At 40.6% G+C, this 20,910-nt stretch overlaps 1 protein-coding gene across 4 annotated transcripts in view; it reads right to left on the bottom strand.

The window, feature by feature from the left end:
• Nucleotides 1-463: 463 nt before the first annotated feature.
• The window catches only part of LOC111234441 (cell adhesion molecule 2-like), a 203,867-nt gene continuing 183,420 nt past the window's right edge, over nucleotides 464-20,910 (bottom strand). For 3 of the 4 annotated variants that reach the window (XM_022762536.1, XM_022762539.1, XM_022762538.1), the window contains 3 exons: nucleotides 17,558-17,671; nucleotides 4,685-4,807; nucleotides 464-3,043 (listed from right to left, as the gene is read on the bottom strand). In XM_022762536.1, coding sequence (XP_022618257.1) covers nucleotides 2,925-3,043; nucleotides 4,685-4,807; nucleotides 17,558-17,671 — 356 coding nt within the window. In that variant the 3' untranslated portion in view covers nucleotides 464-2,924. The remainder of the gene's footprint in view (nucleotides 3,044-4,684; nucleotides 4,808-17,557; nucleotides 17,672-20,910) is intronic. The other variant, XM_022762537.1, reaches the window with a different exon arrangement.

Genomic DNA, 20,910 nt, shown 5'->3' with positions numbered 1-20,910 from the left:
TGTAAATTGGCCACTGAATTGGAGACAGCTGGGCCCACTATTTTATTGCCCTTGGTAATATTTTGCTCCCATTTAGCAGATTAGTGCCTTGCCTTTAAGTCTTTCATTTCAGAGGCCACGGCGCTTATTACTCTTTCACAGGAGAGTAAATCAGCACAAATTCCTGCAAACTGATGAAAGACGAATGGCTGGGACATATGAAAAGAAGTTGTTTACTGGGATATGTTACGTCTGTCTCGGTGTATGAAACTTTCTTTGCCTCCTACATAAACGTGATGTTTCTTTCAAGACATTTCAATTCCAATTTGCATTTTAAGGATTTGGCGAATACAGATGCACATTTTCTCCTGTTTCTGTGGACAAAAGGCCACTGGACAGGACACCCTTTTTCTTTTTTTTTTTTTTCCCACATTTGTTTCACTGAATTTTTTCAGTTTTTTTCTTTTTTGTCAATCATATTTTCTACAACACCAAATCCTTTAGATGTGTAGCACCGAAGAGCATGCCACAAACACAAGAAGCCACTGTTCTCCAAAGTAACAAATATACTTTCATTGTGGTTCTCTCTTAAATAACTTCAGTTCAAATGAATTAATCATGATAAAGAACCAAACAAAAACATGCTAATGTGTATTACCAAAGTTTAGTTCTCACACATTATATACATGCCTTGTGCCAAAACAAAATACATTTGTTTAAAAGATTTCCAATAAGGATTATGCAATGAAAAATGATAAAAAGTAAATAGATAAGGTGGCTAATATACAAATTTGAAGGAGTAACGGGAATCCAGAATTTAACAGCAATTTTCACAATTAACCACATTTTAGCAGACACAATATACAGCAGGGAGCTTAGAACCATTTAAACCAAAAAATATTAGAAACATTTTTTTTTTCAATAAAAAAACATGATTCAGTTTACATTTTCAAAAAGATGCACTGTATTTTTCTTCTAGAATTGACTCAAAGACAGCCTTGTCTTCTTCCCACTACCCATTTGAATAGAAGAACCATTCCCAGGGTGAACTAGTTGTTGGCAAAGGAACACAGTTACTCATTTAGACATTTTTGTGCTTCTCTTTTGTCTTAAGTTAGAAGTTTTAGAAAGGAGGCCCCTGCAGATCTATGACCCAGCGCTCATACACTATTTCCCTTTTTTAATCTTTTTTTTTTCCTTTTTTTCTTTTTGCTTGAAGACCCCATGAAATGAAAATCAAAATACAGTTCATGGAGAACGACTCTGACAAAAGTGAAATAAGAAAAGCAGTTCTGCAGTTTGAGAGGTGGCCGTGGATGATGTGTTGGTGATTTCTGCACTTTAACTAAATTGTTAGAAACTAGTTCAACAGAAATTTAAAAGTGACGATACAAAGGAAAAAAAAAAAATGGATATAGTCAAACTGATGTTTCACTATTTGTATTGAGCTATAATATGATTGGTTGCTTATCCAAGAGCCAGTAAATGAACAGAAATTTGTATACAAACCACTATGGAAAGCTGCCTGGACCTCAAGTTTACAAGAGGTATCAATCAAAATGACATTACTGAAAGGAAAGGAAAATTTATTTGACACTAAAATTCCTGTACATACCAGAACTGTGTACTTCTTCTTCTTTTTTTTTCAGCCCGTATTAACTCCTAATGGTTTATTTTACATTTCACAGGGTCTTTCAGCCTTAAAATGATTTCAACATGACATAAACATAAACAAAATTCTTCAAAGAGAAAAAGCTAAACTCACTTCAATACAATTTATACAGCTTTTAGAGAGAGGAGATCGACTCTTTCTGTACACCTGAACCCTTTATGTGAAGAACAAACTACTGTAAGCTGTCAAGAGGACATTGAAGGTGTTGGCGTTTTGCTAAACTGCAGCCTGGACAGTGCAGGAATATACAGACGAAAAGTACATAGGGACAGCAGATTTAGCAAATGGTTTTATATAACTGATTGAGTTCATTTGATGGAATGCTTCATCTAGCATCTTTCATATATTTTTGGTGTGTGTTCTCTGTTCTAAACAATACCACATTACCCTTTATTACCCCTACCCTAATAATGAAAATCATATTATACACTTATCTGACAAATCTTGCTACAGTGTTACACAAAACCTTCATCTTATCTTACAAGGGTCAACTGTTTAATTACAAGTCTATTTAGAGGGGACGGAGTTGGGGGAGGTGGAGCATCTAAAAGTACCGTATTCAGTGTGATAGACATGTATAAGGCGTAAACAGCAAAGATCTTCGTTCAAATAATAATAATTAAAAAAAAGAAAGACGCAATGCATAATCAAAAGCTGTGAGCTAAGCAATGAAATGATGGTCCAGGTAACCATCTACAAAGCATTTACATTGCTACTGACAGACGATACATGAAGGCATTGACAGAAGTTCAATGGCGTCTGTATTTTTAGGCACCGTGTTGATGTGAGTTATGATATGTGTTTGTGGACGTGTTTGAACAAAGGGGATATAGTATGTGTTTGGGTGTCTGCTTTGAGGGGAAACAGGAGAGAAGATGGACAAGGGGTGTCATGTAAGAAGCAGTCATGGTAGATACACAGATTTCCAGGAATTCATGTCAAAGATGAGGAAAAGTATGACAAAAGAGAACCACTTCAGCAGCAAGCTGCCTGTGAAAACTGGCTGCCAAAAAGAAGAAGAAAAAAAGAAAAAAAGAAAGAAAGTAAGAAAGGACAAAATGTAAATGATAGAAATGGGCTCAACAAAAAGGCAATAACAGGAAAACACTTGGGGAACTTCTCTGTCTGTGGACTGCCTGCGGGTTCCTCGTGGTCACGATGGGGGCAGTGGTCAGAGGTGGAGAAGAAAAAGAGGGAGACAGCAAGAGAGAAAAAGAGATACAGAGACTGAAAGAGGAAGGGGGGGGGGGGGCTGCATAGCTCCCCCTGCAGTCTAAATGAAGTATTCTTTCTTTTCTTCTGCGTGTGCATGGTTGCCCTCAGCATTGATGATGGCTGTGTCGGCGTCGGGCGCATCGTCCGCTCCTTTGGCTTCGTTTGTCAAGTATGTTCCTGAGGAAACGCAAAAACAAATCTATATCAAGGAAAACAAATACTGAGCAGCCCTGCGTGACTGTTGCTGCCTTAGGCGCAAAACACATCTGAAGACAACATCAGCAATGCTACATTATTCATATACACAGTGATGAGAAGCCAGGATAGTGCGGGATATGTAAATACAGGAAAGAGTAGGTGTGTAAAACCCTGCATCAACAAACACCTTTGGTGTTCTCAGTAGTAGCAGTAAAGGCTTCAAATTGTGTCTCCAAATAACATGATGCAGTTCTCTCAGTATAAGAAATCAATTTTGTAGCATCAGTGTTGGAAACTGACCATTAACGTTGAACCCCAGGCTCTTTTTGCTCATTGCTGTCTCTCTTTTCTCTCTTTTTTTTAGCAGAGCTGATAAATGTTTAAGTCAAGTGTTACTTTGAGAATAAGTTTGGCTGCTCAGAAATGCCATCAAATCAAATCAATATGCATGTGAGTCGTACTATACTATGCTGCTGGGACTCTCTGGGCCTTAGAAATGTCAAAAAACACATGAATACTTCTACATGAACAAAGTTAATATATCTTTTGGGTGGATGAAAATGCCCTACATTTCACTTTCCTTAGTACTTTGGGGGATGTAAAGAGGAAGTTTATCACCATAGGCTGTGTCTGAAATCACTCACTACTCACTATATAGTCCACTATATAGTGAGTTCGCCATTTTATAGTGTTGTCCAAATATATAATGACAATTATTAAACCCTATATGGTGGACTCATAGGATCCCACAATACATCATGTAAAGTATTGTACAACCGATGGTCACTAACCAAGTAATATACACCATCATGCATTGCACTCTTGCTGATAGACAGAGAAACTGACCCGACAGTGTCCGAAAGTGTTTTTCCATTTCATGGATCAGCTCACTGTATAATCATCTACTTAGACGTCCCTGGATAGTGAGTAGGGAGAATGAGTGAGTGATTTCGAACACAACCATGGATTCAGTGAGTTGAGAAGAACATGAGAAGATGAGAGCCACAACCTGCTCTAATTTTCCTTTGGCCTATATTTGTTTATATTTTTGGAAAACTGACACCATTAAAAGTAATAACCAAAATTAGCTATTATCAGTTTCAGTTTGCTGAATGTACCCATGGATGTACAGACAACTTAGTGATTCTCAGGTGAGCTCCAGAGCAACAAAAGGGGCATTTCTCTGACTTCTATGTGGATTTGTGGACATTTATTTTTGCGATGGATAAAATAATAACATCTTCAGAAAGTTCAGGTTCCACTGAATCTGAAAAAAATATGTATCATGTCTGCATGTTCAGATTTGACTGAGTTATGACTCTATGAATAAGCAAAATTTGACCCAAAATGCAACAATCATTGAAAAAAAGTAGAAATAATAACTCAATGAATGCTGTGTATACACTAGTGGCATCACACTGTGTGTCATACATCAGATGCACATGTCCATCAATGCCTCTTATGTGTGCAGGACTTAGGCCTTCTTCTCCACTGCAGGTGTGTCATACTTGGCAACATGGGAATTGGGGAAGGACTCTGATGTCTAATGGGACAAGTATGACATGCTCTGCTAGTTCCATGAGCCATGAGAGACTCAGGTCTGGTCCACTGTGGTTTTACCTTTATGCCTGGCCAGGTATCTTCCCAGAACAATGATTAAACACAAGGTGACAAAGACCACTACAGCCACCACTCCTCCGATCAAGGCATGGTCAGTGCCGTGCTGCCCCAGAGCGTTGGGATCTGAGGGAAGACAGAGAGAGAAACAAAGAGAGCAGATGATGGCGTCGCCTGGTTCGAGGGCAGAGTCACAGCGAGAGGCAGACAATACAAAACAGCGAGAAGGAAAGGGAAGATTATTCCCAGCTCGTTCCTGATCTAATGATTGTTCTGAGCTGCTGTCATTCCTCCCTCCTCTCACATCATGCAGTCAGAGCAGAGCTGCCTGGCTCTCTTAGAATAATAAGAGGGAGAAAGAGAGAGGAAGAGAGACAGATACCACACTGAAACAAAGAGCAGCTACAGGCAGAGACACATTCACCCTGCAAAATGAAGGAAAAGAGAAAATGAAAGAAGGACTCAAAAAAAATTGAATAATTCAGGACCCCCCCCCCCCCCCTCTACTGCACCCCCCATCCCTCTTCCCCCACTGTGCCGCAGGAGTCCCCAACATGCAAACCAGGGCAGCAGAGAAAGGGTAGTACACAGTAAATAAATCATCACACCAAAAAAAAAAAAAGTAAAAAAAGCAAAGATCAATCTTTTTCTGTTTCTTGGCGAGGAAACATTTGTTGTTAGGAAAATGAATTAGGTGTTAGAGAGTTGCTACAGGTCCGTAACTGTTGGAAAAGCAGTAGAAAAGACAGGGAAGACACTGCATGATTAGCTTGTTCACGCCTCATGCAAAAACCCATACGAGGTTACCATTTCTTTCAACAATACCTTATTTCCTTTATTCACATTAGTCACTTCCTTTTTTTTTCCAACAAAGTCTGACTTTTAGGCTCCTCAAGGTAAGAGTAAGGATGTGACAATGACAGTGTACCGACCCGCTGTAGGTGAATCTAAAAAAAGTTGACAGCGACAGCAATGGGGGAGATGGGTAACGGAATAGCCTGTATTATTCATATCAGTCCATGACACCTGAGAAATTAGCACTCATCTCATTATCCTCCTCTGAGTGCCAGGGCATGCCATATACAACCCTGTCACTTTGTGTGTGTATGTGGGCTCATGATAGCTTAAATATGGCAATGTCAGAGCAGGGTGAGCGGTGATAGAAGGGCGGTTTAGACATACAGCACACGTCGCATATTGACGTGTTTTCTCTTCAGTATTCTCCTTTTCTTTCAGAGTCCGCCCATGTGGCCAAATTGAACAGCTGGCTTGCTCTCGCCCCATAACGCTCCACGGTCTGAGTGACCAGGCCGTCACACTTCACCGCTTCCAAGTGGACAAATACACACTCATGCCGACACATGCGCTCACACACACACACACACACACACACACACACACACACACACACACAGACAGACACAGACATGCGGAGCGTGGTTTCACTGCGCTGCAGTTCTGCTTGGTCAGTGGAGCAGAGAGTAGAGGAATGTTCCCCCGGCGCGGCCCAGCAGGGCGAGGACTCAGGCGTTTAGTTACACACATGGCTGTGTCTCTTCACCTCTGTCTGTCAGTATAGTGAGTGGTTTTCACTATCATACACACTCGCTGTCGGACTGCTGCACTTCACTTCAGCTGTTACAACCCAGTGCAGGCACAAACAAGCCATGACCATACAGTCATATGTCTGCCTGTTGAGGACTATACACTTTGGCCATGCAATATGCTGGTGTCATGTCCAAGTGGTCAGGCTGTGAGCCAAATCCCTAGACGCTTCTAGAACATGCTGTCTGATCGCACTGCTACTGCATCGCCGTTGACCTTAAAGGAACACTCCGCTGAAAATCTCTCTTCTGAGTAGAATTGAGAGGATTATAGCTTGTGCCTTAATGGTGAGGTGAGGATAACCACTGATGGCAGTTTGTATAGTTTACAGCGGTGACCTCAAGTTATGGCAAAAAATATGTCAAAAGTATCAATGCATCCTGCAGGATAATCCTCCTTTTGGCCGGACCACAACCGCAGGGCCAGCCCTATAATCGCAAATGTCGCTGACTGGCTGACCGACTGACTGACTGACTGACTGAATGATTATATTTCCACCACTGGTCTGCCGAGCCGCAGTCCTCCAAGCCACTCTTGTTTTCCCGGCTGATGGGGAACTGCAGGGAAGAGGAGGAGGAGCACTTCCAATACACTGAGCCTCACCTTCATTAAAGCAAATAAACTACATTCATTACATGTAATATTATTACTAAAGGAGGCAGAGGAATAACTAAACATAAGACGCACTGAGCAGAGAGAGCAGGAGAAAGAGAGGGAGAGAGAGAAGTCATTGGTTATGAGGCTTCATACTATGACCAGTTCTGTATATCAAACAGAGGGAGTTAGACATAAAGACCTGCCCCTAATAAAAGTCTGTTATGTTCTGGAGTTATAAATGAAGGCTAAACTATTGTGGATCTCAGATGGAGGCTGTGCTCTGTTTGAGAGGCAAAATAAAAAATAAAGTCCATTTCAGACTAGTCCTTGCCCTGGGGGCCTGGGTTCGAGTCCGGACTGTGGCAATTTGCTGCGTGTCATCCCCTTTCTCTCACTATGACTGTAATAAAGGCATTAATTAGCCTTAAAAAAATAACTTAGTAGGATAGTCTGTCTCCTCTAACTTTCTCTCTGAGTGATAATTTCATAAGCTGCAGCTCAGTCTTTTTCTTTAATTTATGTGTTTGGTGGTCTTTGTCAGACGACATTGCAGTTATAAAATCAGGATTTGACCTTAGGTGGTCCAGCCATATACTAGGTTTTGACCTAGTCTTGTTCACTGTTGATTGTATGTTCAGTATGTTTCAAACACTCATAGACTGCCACCAACTTTGCTAAAAAAAAACCCAATATATGCTATTAATTCCTCATAGCTCCAAAGCTCCACCATATATTTAATGATTTACTGGAAAAGTAGCAATTTTCTTCCACAAACTCAGCATACAGATCAATGGCAGGGAAGCTGATTATGCTTCAGTAGTGGTTTGAGATGTTTTGATGCATTGTTGTTTTGTAGCTGCTACCAAGCTGACAACTCAAGTCGCAAGTTGTCTTAACAATTTAATGGGGAACTGCATCGATCTTACCCACGTAAGGGACTGCATATACTGCATAGGTTAAAAAAAAAGTTGTCTAAAGCCTTTTACAGCGACAGAGAGAGCTGCTCCAAGTCTGATAAATCGGCTCAAGGGATGTCACTCATGAAGCAATGGGAGCCTGTGACATAAGGTCGTCATAATTTACAACCTGTGAATACAATAAAATATGAGAGCCTCCGCCTTGAGGTGCAAAACATGGTTTATGTATTGTGTTCATATGCATTCTGTTCTAGTCCACTGCTACTCGCGGAAGGAAAAAAAATACAGCAAGGGTGTACAAAGACACACTGAGAAAGGAAATGAAAAAATAGAGATTAATGGACAGGAAATGGCTGAAACTTCAGTTGGAGCAAGACGGAAAAGGAAAGACGACAAAGAGGAGAGGGATATAGAGTGGAGGGTTATACATTTTTATGGCTCTAGAACACATTATCTTTTAATAAGGGCACATACATTCTTCTCTGTGTGATTTAATATGAGAGCGTCGCAGAGCAAACTCCTCTTTTAATATTTATAACACTCTCCTTGTCGCCTGGCCTTGCGAATTGGGCTTGTTTAATAAGTTAAAGGGGTTCAGGGCTTCTGTGAGCCACTACTTGACCGGTCTGGACCAAAAGTGTTACTCTCAAACTGCCCCACTAACTCCTCATCTGATCCGTTTCACTGAAGCTGGCTCCATATGGAGTAACTGTCAAAGGATATGTGACAGCAATACGGTGTGGATTTTCAAGAATGCTTACTGGCTGAAAATGAAAAGAATGGATTGAATGACATTCTGCAAAGAATGCCAAGTATACTATACATTAAAATAAAAGTATGTGTGATGGCCGCTCTGCAACGATTCACTGTTCCTGGCTGAAATGTGACTAAACTAAACAATCGTTAGTCCTCGATCGGTCCGAAAAAGTTGGTACACAGAGTTGGAAACTACACAGCCTAATTCCTGCAAAATCATACATGAACCTGTGAACTCTAGTTTGTTCATTCTTGCATAAATGTGAATGGGAAATCTATTAACTGACTTGTTTAGCTGCTTGGGAAATCAACTTATTGGATGTCTGTATTTAACATGTGCCCTTATTTCGTTCTTCTAACGCCATATTTTCTCTCAAGTGTCTGAAGAACTTCAGAGGAGAAGTTTCCCATCCTGTGAAGTATTGTTACAGCAATTCTTGGGCCTGACTGTACACCACCCTCTGTACTGCCTTTCATCTAAAGCCATCTTTTAAATTGACAATTTCAACTGATCAGACGCAGTGTCCTTGAATCAAATCAGCATGCTAGTCAAATGCTATTTACATACTGTAGCTTAACATACATTTCTGCCTCTCTTGCTCTTCCCCTCTTGGTATTACATTCTTTAATATTAAAATTCATGCCCTACGGGCATCTTTTTCTTCTTTTGGATTATGCCCTTTTCCTCTCTCAATCTCAGATATTGCTCTGTGAAGCAATGGTTCCAGTTGCTCAGATCAATAAAGCAGCAGCTAGCTTAAGCATGGGCTTATAGCACTGCAGTGTCCTTGTGTCTGTGCTGTGGGTCAGGGAATCTTTGAGTGAATGTGTGTGTGTGTGTGTGTGTGTGAGTGAGTGAGAGAGTGAGAGTACATCATTACTCTTCAATAGACAATATTAGTTTGAGTTAATATGAAGTCAGATTTTTACATGCATGAGAAACACAGAGAAAATCTTTGGAAGCCCTGGAAACTAAGGGGCGACTTTTACAGACTTTTTTTTAGCAGCTATTATGAAATTTATTGCTTTATTACCAGATTATTATTCCTACATAAGATATAGCCTTGTAACCTGACAAAGAATCCGACCAAAACAAAACATAAACAACCATAAAAACCTCTCCCGACAACAAAGAAATGAACTCTTTACACCTTGCATGCAAGGGTTTCTATAATTTTATGTTTGTCTTTTTTCATTTTTTTTATGAAAACAATGTGCCCAGCAATAGCTTTTTTATTTGAAAACCCTTCACATTACATCATTAAATGCAAAGCATAAAGACTCTGCATTAATTCCACTGCAGTGTTGGTAAGTTAAAGTCAGAGACACAAAAGAAAAGTGCCTCTAAAGAGAGAGAGACGTGCCTGAAGACTTTGCTTGTTCGATGAGTCAATTATGCTTTTTGGCTGAGACTGGAAACTCACCAATCTGCATCTAATACTAGCTCTGCCAAGATGAGAGAGTCCCTGGAGGCTGTAGCAGAGGGCTGAAAGACACATGTGCATACACCTCCGAGTACATGCACCGATGCATGTGAGCGTTAGAAAGAGAAGTTACCAAAGCACATGTGTGTGTGTTTGGGTGTGTGTCTGTGTGTCCCTGCACATTATTGCTTGCTGGGTCAGAGTGGATTAATTAGATTCTGAAAACAAATTATTTCTGCTAATCATTCAATAAAGCCCACAAGTAGACTTGGACGCTATCTTGAATATTCAACCACCTCTTCCCTCTTCCCAGAATGAAAAGAAATTGTGGTCAGCAGGGTAACAGCATGAAGTTATAAGCAAAGCAAGATAATTAATCATATGAATTCATTAAGTCACATGCAAGAATCACTCTATCAAAGCGGCCCTATGTTCTGCAAAATCCACAACCACTTCAAAACAGCAATAAAGTACAACAAAGGAAGAAGCGGGGAGATAACATCATTTCTACACCTGTGGTGACTTAATCAAGACTGTGTCGCTGTGGCTTTTCAGATATTTTTTTCTGTCATAACCCACATTATGCTGCTGGTTAGCTTGGGGAGAACTGCATTGTGTGAGCCAACTGCAGAACAAGAGCAGCAGAGACAGTAGCCCACACAGAAGCAAGTGATGCTGGAGGAGGCAGGTTGCCACCACAACAATCCCCAGAGGGAGACAAGCAGAGAAAAAATGAATAAAGGATTGAATAAAACTTCATGTCAACAAGTGAAAATTAGACTTGCATTGTGCATTTGTGCGTTTGTGTGTGTGTGTGTGTGTGTTCATGTGCATGTATGTGTGTGCCTCTTGAAGATTGCTGAAAGTATCCTCTGCCATTGAGATTTAATGAATAGAAGGGCTATTACATGTAATTCATAACACTAGCCCCAGGATCTAATGATTTCTTTTTTTTCTGTTCTACACTTTATTCCAAATTGTTGCTATAATTCTTCCCCAAAGCGAGTTAATGTGACAGGTCATCAATAAGCTTAGCCTGCAATAAGTGGAAAGACCTTTGCATTATGTTTTAATTTCTCCTGTGCTCCTCAGCTTTATGGTATAAAGAGGGGAGAGTGGATGGGAAAATGGAGAGAAGATGGTCGGCACTGTTCAATATTTAAGCCCCCCCACCCCAGGGGGATGCTGCAACCCGACCATAGCCTTTCTGCTTTAAACACAGCAACCAACCAGCTGCCCTGTACACTTGCCCTCAAGAAAATATGTCTTTCGCTCATCACATGGCCTAACCTCCACCCTCCATTTAAAACAAGATCAATAGCAATGGAATAAAGCAGTTATGAATCCCTCCGAGGAATGAAAATTGTCCCTTCGCTTATTGAGTTTTCACAAAAGGTTTGTCCATGGCCTAAAGCAGCTTGAATAGGTGAATGCGGGGTTAAAGACATAAGACATTACCTGTGGTGTGCCCTTCATTTGCAACTGTTATTTATGACTGATTTGTTGAAATTTCAACAGGCTACCAAATTTTTTAAAACATAAAATGAAGAGGATTGAGTGGCCTGTCTCAATTGTGTCTAGTTTTGATACAACCTTTTAACTTATTTATTATCTGCTGCAAGTTTTCTGTTATTTCTATTTATTTCTAACGTTGATTCTTAAAAACCAACAAGTATATAAACTATCCAAAAACAGTGAATACTAGATGAAACAATTCCCAGCACTTTCATCCTGTTGGATAACTCAATTAGGCTGCAACTCTGATTGAGACAAATGAACAGCTTAAACCCTTGTGATTTTTACAGTAACAACACTTTACCGAAAGGATGTGATTTCCCCCTGTTCTGCTTTCAACTCTCAGATATCTTAAACTATCTTCAGAGGTGAAGAAAAAAAAAAAAAAGGTTTTGCATGTTGTTGTTTACAGCAGGAGTTTGATTTGCAAAGGAAATCCTCAGGTATGTCGCTACTAATTTAAAAATAGTGGGCTGTTGCTTGTGAGGACGGTGCGACGTTTCAGCTGGCTCAAGTCTCAGGTTGAGAGCTGTCCTGTTTTAATGTTACTATTCATATGCAGCTTTTTTTGGCCAATACTCACTTGAAAAAGGAGAAAGCTTAGACTAATCCCAACTTTTGAACCCTGACCAATCCCTTGCCTCCACTCTTGAATTCTCCTCAAGTGTGTCATCACTGCTATCAACTTCAAGAGGAGAGGAAAGATCCTTTGTATTTTTCCCTTTGGTGTACTAACCAGAAAAAACCATTATGTTTATGCGTTACCATGGTAACCACCACTGTTCCCCACTGACAGTTAAAGCCTCAGGTAGCAACCATCTATCTGGTATCAATTTAAGACAATTTTGCGATATCTTCCAATACTGTACACTTTGATTAAGAGTCTGAAGGTTGCTGCATTTCTTTACTTTTATCTTCAGGATAGATGGATATTTTTTTTTTTTTTTTTTTAGTTTTTCTCTCTTCTCCACAGGCAGAGACAGTAGGCATGAATAATTGCTATCTTCTTGCCAGTGAGCCCTTTTTCTGCGGCAATATCAGGCTACAGGCGCTGGGGTTGGCCGTACGAATGCTGATTATGAGAAGTGAATAGTAAATATTTTAAACACCAAAGGAAACCCTTGTTCATGATTCAACCTTTCAGCTTCGCAAGGTCACAGCTAATCAGCAAGCCATGAAAAAGCATTTGGCACATTTGAGAGAAATCAGAGGCGGTGGGGGGAGGAGAATGTGTGTATGTGCGTGCGTGTGCTCGTTGAAGGGTTGGGGGGGGGGGTCTGATGACATTGCATAGACCTCTGATACTTAGCGAAAGAGTTATTATAGCCATTAAGGCTGGCTGGGCTACTGAAGCAGTGTGTGTGTTGGGCATACCTGCCAGCACTTCATTAATAAAGTGAATCACAGACTGCGGTTATACATCAGTCCTGCCATTATACAGTACGGATGAAAAACAAGAGGAATCTCGCGCATAACTGGGCACTAGCTACACTGCAAAGGTCAGCAACAGCTAGAATTAAAGGAACGGGTTACTGTCAAATTTACATGTCCCATTAGAACCACTGAGTCTACAATATGATATATATATATTTATCCCTACAAGGGTGAATAAATGCTTCCATTTATTGTATTAGCCACTTAACGTATACTTACTGTCACCATGTCAGCAAAATCAAAATCATAAAAAACTCTTATTGTGAAATTATACTGAAAAATATCTTCACATTTCATATCTTACAAACACATTTAGGTAAATACAGAACATCAGATCCTTTAAGTACTGAGAAGAAAACAACTCATTGCTACCTACAGAAAGTGGAAGCAGTTGTTTTCAGCTCCCTGGACAATTTACACATGTAATTAAAATACTGATCTTTTCTCAGTCTTGATTCCGTGGGACGGTATCTTGTTGGTGAATTTAAGGCTATTTCTTTCTTCTTTTTTTAAAGTTATTTTTGAGGCTTTTTTTCCCCCTTTATTATAGTTAGTGTGAGAAAAAGATAGGAAAGTTGGGGAGAGAGGGAGGGATTTCCATCCGGGCCGCTGCGGTAAGGACTAAGCCGAAATGGTACGTGCTCTACCGGATGAGCCACTGAGGCGCCCCGAGGCTATTTCTTTTTAACATATCAGAAAACAAATGAAAAGCACAAAAACCAACACTTACAGCATCCGGACCTCAATCTTCTCTCAACTCATTCAGATTTTTCCCACCCAGAAAAAATAAATGATAAAAATAATAATATTAATAGTACATTTTTTAGCTGCCCAAAGCTTAGTAAAATAACCACTTAGGTTTGCAGCTATAACCAACTATAACCAACCTATTTTCAATATTACAGGAAACCAAATCTAAATTTATTCTAATAAACATTAAGGTTATTTAAGACTGAATTAATACAACATCCCGTTTGTTTCGATCCAGATTTGTAGCAAATATAGCTAACACGGCTTATTAAGATCACAGCCAAGTAGACCTCACTCTTGACTCACAATTATTACTAATATGTTAACAGTGAAGGCCTGGGAGACTTCGGACACTCATGATCTTAGATTAAAAATAGTCAAAAGCACTTGGTTTTTATCAAAACAGTGGTTGGTGATTATGTATTTTCTCCCCAGACTGTTTCTTGTTGAAAGATGCATAAGCCTTTGTTGTCACAGTCTTGTGCTGTTTGGAAACATCCATTATGAATAGTAAGATGCAAGAACACAGCAGAACAGAGAAGGATGCACGTGAAAGATCATCAGGCATATAATATGCTAATATTCTGCATACAGGCTCTAGTGCTAAACCTACAGTGTGTATTTCCTCTTCCAGACAACTTTATTAAAAAGACAAAACGTCACGGGGATGGTGCAGCTCCACAGTTGTTTGCTTTCATCCAGAGCCTGTGAAAAGACCTGGTAATAAATCAAGTAGACACATGAAAGAAGATAGTGTAGTATCCTGTGACTGGGGACGCAGTGAAGGAGTCTGATATTTAGATTCCCTGAAGATACACTGAGAGACTCAGCTCCTCTTGTGTCTCTGCGCTACACAAACAGGCATCAGAGAAGAACTGAGACACACTGATGAGGAATATCCAACAACGTGTGGAAGCCTGTTATCAAACAGGGTCTTCAGAGAGATGTGAGGTTAGAAGAGACAAAGTGGGTGAGGGAAATTTGAAACAAAAGCTTAGAGTTAAAGTAAAACTAAGGGAAGGTAGAAGGGGATTTGAGGCTCCTGAAGGACTTTAAAGATGGTAATTTAGAGAAAGCAGCGGTGATGAGAGGAAATTATTCTGAATGAATGGGACCGCAGAGCACCGTGAAGTTGAGTGGAATGGAGAGAGGGAGCAAAAAAGCAGAGACAAGACAGAAGGTAAAGTCGACTACATCTATATGATGAGAGAACGGACACATGCTTCTCGGCTGCTCGGCTATGTAATGCATTTGAAGCTGAATTAGAGGTGTTGAGTCAAAGGCTGTTTGTCAAACCATGATCCAGATGATGCATGAGTGAACAAGCTCCTTTGCATACAGCCGAACGCAGCACATTGGCAGACTTTGATTGACATATCACTCTGCTGTAGGAGACATGGAGCCATGTCAGCATTATTGTCATAATGTTGCTGCGTGGAAAGAGACCGGCCGACTGAAATTCAACCAAACAATGATCATTTTCACTTCATACCTTTGTGTGATTAAGTGTGCAACTTAGTCACACAGAGGCTTTTGAAATGTCCTGAAAGTGACATTGATATTTTACCAATTCCTGTCCAACTGCTAATATAACTAATAATCGTTAAAAAAAAAAGGAAGACCAACTGTTCACTCTGGATTATTAAGGGAGATCTTAAATTAATGATGTAAAATCACATAACAATTACATACATACAGATATCCCTTGGAGATAAAGACTCAGGAGCTAGAGCATCTTTACCTCCCTAGAGGTTCGTGATATCCATTCGGTGTATTTACGACTGCATATTTAGGTCAAAGTGATGCAAAAGCATCCTTTTTCCCAGCTATGTCCTCTAGTTCCTCCTGAAGGATCCTGATGCTCTCACATGTCAGGTGGAATATGTAATCCAACCAGCACAGTCTGGATCTACCTCAAAGATCTCCTCCCAGTTGGATGTGCCGAAGAGCCTCCATAGAGAGGCTTATCATGTTGACATCTTGGTCTCTTCTTCTTCTTTTTCATGGAAACTAGCTCCTTTAAATGCAGAGCCAGATACTTCCAGAGGAGGACATCTCCATCAGATTCTTAAACCAGCTCAACTGACTGACAATGGGGATTGATGTCAGCCATTAAAATGCACAGTCTCAACCTTTCGGTCACTACTCAGAGCTAGTGACTTTTGGTGGATGGCTGGCTGCAAAGATAGACTAGTAAATCGAAAGCATCATGCGATAGAGGACAACACAATATACATTATTGGCATGAAGCTGATATGTTATCCTGAGGTCATCAAAATGGACACTGAGCACTCAATCGAACAGAACTAGTGACAAGCTACAACTTTTATGCTGCCTCTCTTTCAGTGTGCTTGGATTGCTCATGACAACAACCCTAGTACATGTAATCCCACAGTGCACCCAGTAAGACACCACAGGAGACACAGACACAAGCCTTTTTCAAGTCCTCCCATTTCCATGCATGAGTGGAGGTGCAAACTCCCATGAACCCTGCAGAAGGCTATCCTTGCCAGAGCAAAGTGCCAGTCCACTGTTTAACAACCAAGACGGAATCTACATTGTCCCATCTGAGTCGTCCTTGCAGAACCCTGGTATGAGCTTTACTGGGAAGGATGAGCAGCGTAATATCCCAGTAAAACACCTTCAGACCACCCACACATCTGCAAGCCCGTAGGTGCTGTCCCCCGACCTCCACGCAACACCAGAGAGGCACGCCAACCGAGATAACCAAACAACAATTTCGCCATCTCAGTAATCCCGTCCATCTGGCACCTTATGACTGCAGGGTGTTTTGACCACCTCGGTGACCTACATCAGAAGGAAGGGTAAGGGCTCGCGCTTCCAGCTCTGCCTCCACTGTCTCGACAGTTGCTGATTTGGTGAGACATTATCACTATTATGGGTGGGGGTTTGGTGTCCAGAAAACATGCTTTGTGTGGTTGGCATTAGCGCTGCAGGACGATGATGGCAATTGAATTTACACTGCATATCAGGGATTTTCAAGCTTAAATCCATAACCATAACTCTTGGCATTTCATTAGGCTCTGCAGGGATAAGAGATGCTTGAAATTTGGGATAGCCTCAGCATTTTATGCCTCTCCCACTTCTTTTTCAGCCTCATTATAGATGACATCCCATTATTCATATTTTATAGTATAATGCTGAAAGGATTATAACAACAGCATTCACACTAATCAGAAACCCATTCTGTAAAAAACACAGAATACTCAGTCTTAGCAGTAAAATGTCCATGCGGCAGCTACTATGACAACTCTCCTTCTAAGTCAGAATTCTCTAAGATTTAACACGGCATTAGGAGTCATGATGAGACATCTCCAGTGGCCAGACATTTTCAGTTGGACATGACATTTGCTTCTTTGAGGTTTCAGGCCACAGAAGTACTGAAGTCTTTGAAATACCAAGGGGACAGTGGATGGGGCATTTGAACAGCTAGACTCCTTTTGAATACAATGACCTGGAGTGTGTCTTAAAGTCAAATATGAATAGCGCCCCTTGATGTGATAACACAAAACAAGTGAATTTCAATAGACATGTAAGTCATCATGCACTGAAAAGTCCGTTTACAGTCCTGAAGGATTAAAAAGAGAAACAAAAAGATAGAAGAACACAGTATCAGAAGAGAGGAAAGAATTGTGTCCCAGGAAGTACGTTTGGTATTGGGCGTTTTTTTTTTTTTTCTTCCAGTTGTCAGTGTCTACATGTCTTAGTGCGTCCACATGAGACAGGCACGCCGACGCTTGAGGCAGTGAAGTAGCTGAGAGAGAAGTCATAAGACAGAGACATGAAAGTGAGAGGGAAGCGGGAATATACAGTGGCATGCTGAGGAGGATGTGGAGACGCGAGGGGCAGTACTGTACCTCTGTTGCCAGTGACTGTGGGGTCTGAGGCGTGGGTGCCTAATAGTGCAGTAGGATCTGGAGGGATGGGATGTAGGGGGGGAGTGGTGGATGGAGGCAAGGTGGTGGGGGCTTCTGGCGGAAGGGATAGACAGACACATGTACACAAAAATAATACAACAACAACAACAACAACAACAACAGCAACAAAAAAGAATTCACATGGGGGGAGTTAGATACTTTAAAAGAGCAACACAAACTGGTTAAAGGCAAAATAATACATTGTGACAGGAAACAAAAAAAAGAGCAAAATTTCTCACTAATTCAGGAGAATTTTGTGGACTCTGATAAATCGATGTATCTTGCAACTAAATATTTTGTTGTGTTAGTGGATGAACCTTAAACGACCTGCAGAGCAGCTGCTGAGTTAAGCCTCAAATTAAGATTGACCTAATGATTCTCTTCGGTCAGTGGCACCATGTGTTGGGTCATTATCATAGTTCTGTTTTATAATTGTTATATATAAATACTGTATATGCTGCACAGAGTATATAGTATAGACTGTATAGAAAGTGAGGGTGAGAATTGATAAATAACAAATGTCCATCAAGGAAAATACAGGGATAATGATGTCTATAATCTGACTTTTTCCACATGGGTGTGAGTAGCCCGTTGGCATGTCGTAGGAAAAGTGCAAAATCTTTAGTCATGAGATCATGAGATATGTACTTAAAGTGTAATGTAATGTTGGCTGATGTCCGTGAAGACAGATCCTGCTCGGGGGAACCTCTCAGGGGAGAAAGTTGGATTACACCAAATTATGACGGTAATTTGACAAATGATCTCGTGCCAATTATCAGTGAGTGTTTGCAAGGGTGATTTCAGGAAAAGTTAGCCAAGCCCTCATCGCCATACTCTGTTTTTGACTCCCCACTACAGGATTATGGTTAAAGTGCTTTAAGCAAGGCAGTGTTTCTTACTGAAACGTAGTGTGACAAAGTTAATGAGGTTACACTACCACCTTGGCTTTTATGTTTATGTCACTCTGCTTTTTATAGCGAGCTAGAGGCTTTTAATTGGCCGAGGTACTCCTTCTCAGGGCCGACTGTCCTGCGCGTCTCGGTGACATTTCAGCCTCACTGTGAATCACTAAGCAGCTAAGTGCATGTCTTGGGGAGAGAGGGAAAATGTCTCCTCTTTGGAGGGGAACCATTAAAAAGGTATTTTCCAAGAATTATGGCAGCAATTGTGAAAGGCTAAAAGGTGTGCTAATCACTAATGAAGGGTAGGAACAGACTGGGTGCCATTTCAAAAGAACAAGTAATGAATCTGGATGGGAATCTTTGACCCTCCCATACCCAATTGCCTTTTTTTTGTGGCGTAGAATTCGTCAGTTTAATAACATCACTGTCACTACGTGCATTGGTTATTCTTGTTGTTACACTGGGCTGGCATTTGAAGGAATTGTTAGGTGCATGCAGACACCTTGGCATGTGGGACAAGCACACAAATTAAACCTTCCTAAACTATGCACTGCAATTAGGTGAGGGGTTAGTGGGGAATTGGATAGGAAGTGCAGAATCCCAGAGATAGAGCATGTGATGAAAATTTTAAGGTTTAATTAATAAGAGGCATATTTGAGTGGAGCAATAAATGATTAAAGTGATCCTAATCAATATGCTGCTGTGTCCTTTTTTAATTATGATAATTTAACCAGCATGGAGATCAGATTCAGACATGGGCAGGCAACACTTAAACCTGCCCGTCCCTGCCAACTGTATGTGAATTCTGCTTCACACAGATTTGAATTTCAAGGAAAAATAAGCCTAAAAAAAATCATTCCTCAGTGCTGACCTGTTCTGTGGCTATGAATGCAAATAATTGTAACATAGTAATTTATTTAAGTATTGCATTAGTAATAGAACTGTGAACATTGATATAACTGTATTTGGAAAACTAAGAAGTTTGTATTTTAACATATGCCTCTCTACAGTAGCTACTTTGTGTGATGAGTAATAAAATTAAAGATCTCAAGATCTGGGAGACTTTTCTTTTGTAATCAACAGTCCACCTTAGTCAGTGTACAAACTTATGCCTCCACCGTAAGGGGTGTGGAGAGCTGACATTGTTCTGTTCAAGCTTATGTTATACATTCTGTATGCACGTGACTGCAAGGTCGCACATTAGGACTGAGCGATATGCAAAAAGAAATCATATCGTGATTATTTTGGCAGATATTGTGATTTTGATACGAGTCGCAATTTTTGTGGGAATGGAAATTTTTGCATTTCATTTTCACTGGAGAAAAAAAAACACAAAAATGATGACGATGTCATTTTTTTTCCTGGGTTTTGTACTAACCACGCATGTTCCCTTACGTCTGGATAATACGATTCATCGGCCGGGGCATCTCTGTAACACCACAATGCTTCATTTGTGGTATGTTGTGACACATTTTACCTTTACCAAAAAACTAAAAAAAAACGAAACAAAAAAAAACAAACAAAACAAAACAAAAAAACTGCGGGTCCTGCAATTTGGATAAGATTTGCAATTCTCGATAATATTTCCAGTCCACATAGTAGATTTTATCATCTGCCCGCGTCCAGGAAGGAATGTGTGGACTGTCTGCTCAGGCCAAACTGTGCCAACGATTACCGTTTATTATGTTGTTTAGCATTTAATATTTTAACATCCCTGCCTCCACCAGAGGTTTTCACCCGTTTCTGTGGCCTTGGTTACAGCCACTTCACGAACTCCTGATAGTAACACCCTTCATTGGCTCCACATCTTGTTATTACTGTAATCTCATCAAGGAGAATTCATGAACAATTTAGAAATCACTCTGGCTGTGGCAAAGCATAGCTGTTGGCACTTGAGAGGTTTATTTTCTCATGTTTTTCATTAGATTAGGTCCGCTTTTAAATAAGAGAGCAAATGAAACACCCCCGTGAGGGTGCATGTAATAATAATACTAATGTAATATTTTATTGATCCACTCAGAGAAACTCCCTTTTGCCTCCAGTTTTATTGTCTCTCCAGCCAAAAACTACCTGCCTTTTTGTCCCTCATCACACACCGTCTGAGCTCCGAAACACAAAGGGAAAAGAGATGTGCCACTGCTCTGCCCTTTTTTTTTTTTTTTAGAGCATTATTACTTAATGCCAAGAGACAAATGGCAGTGGAGAAACGGAAGAGAGGAAGAGCTATCTGTTTTCCCTGACACTGAGTCCCTTTATCCTCCACCTCCTCTGGCGTTACTAGGAATTACTTATCCTTCCTCGTGATATTCCTGACAACGCAGCACTAAATTCTGCCTCCCTCACACATTTCCCTCCCAGTGTGTGTGTGTGTGTGTGTGTGTGTGTGTGTGT

Source organism: Seriola dumerili, unplaced genomic scaffold (genome assembly GCF_002260705.1).
Source record: "Seriola dumerili isolate Sdu_G_001 unplaced genomic scaffold, Sdu_1.0 BDQW01000449.1, whole genome shotgun sequence".
In the NCBI taxonomy this organism is placed as follows: Eukaryota; Metazoa; Chordata; class Actinopteri; order Carangiformes; family Carangidae; genus Seriola; species Seriola dumerili.
The sequence above is the reverse complement of the archived record's forward strand: the minus strand, read 5'-3'. Positions and strand labels throughout refer to the sequence as shown.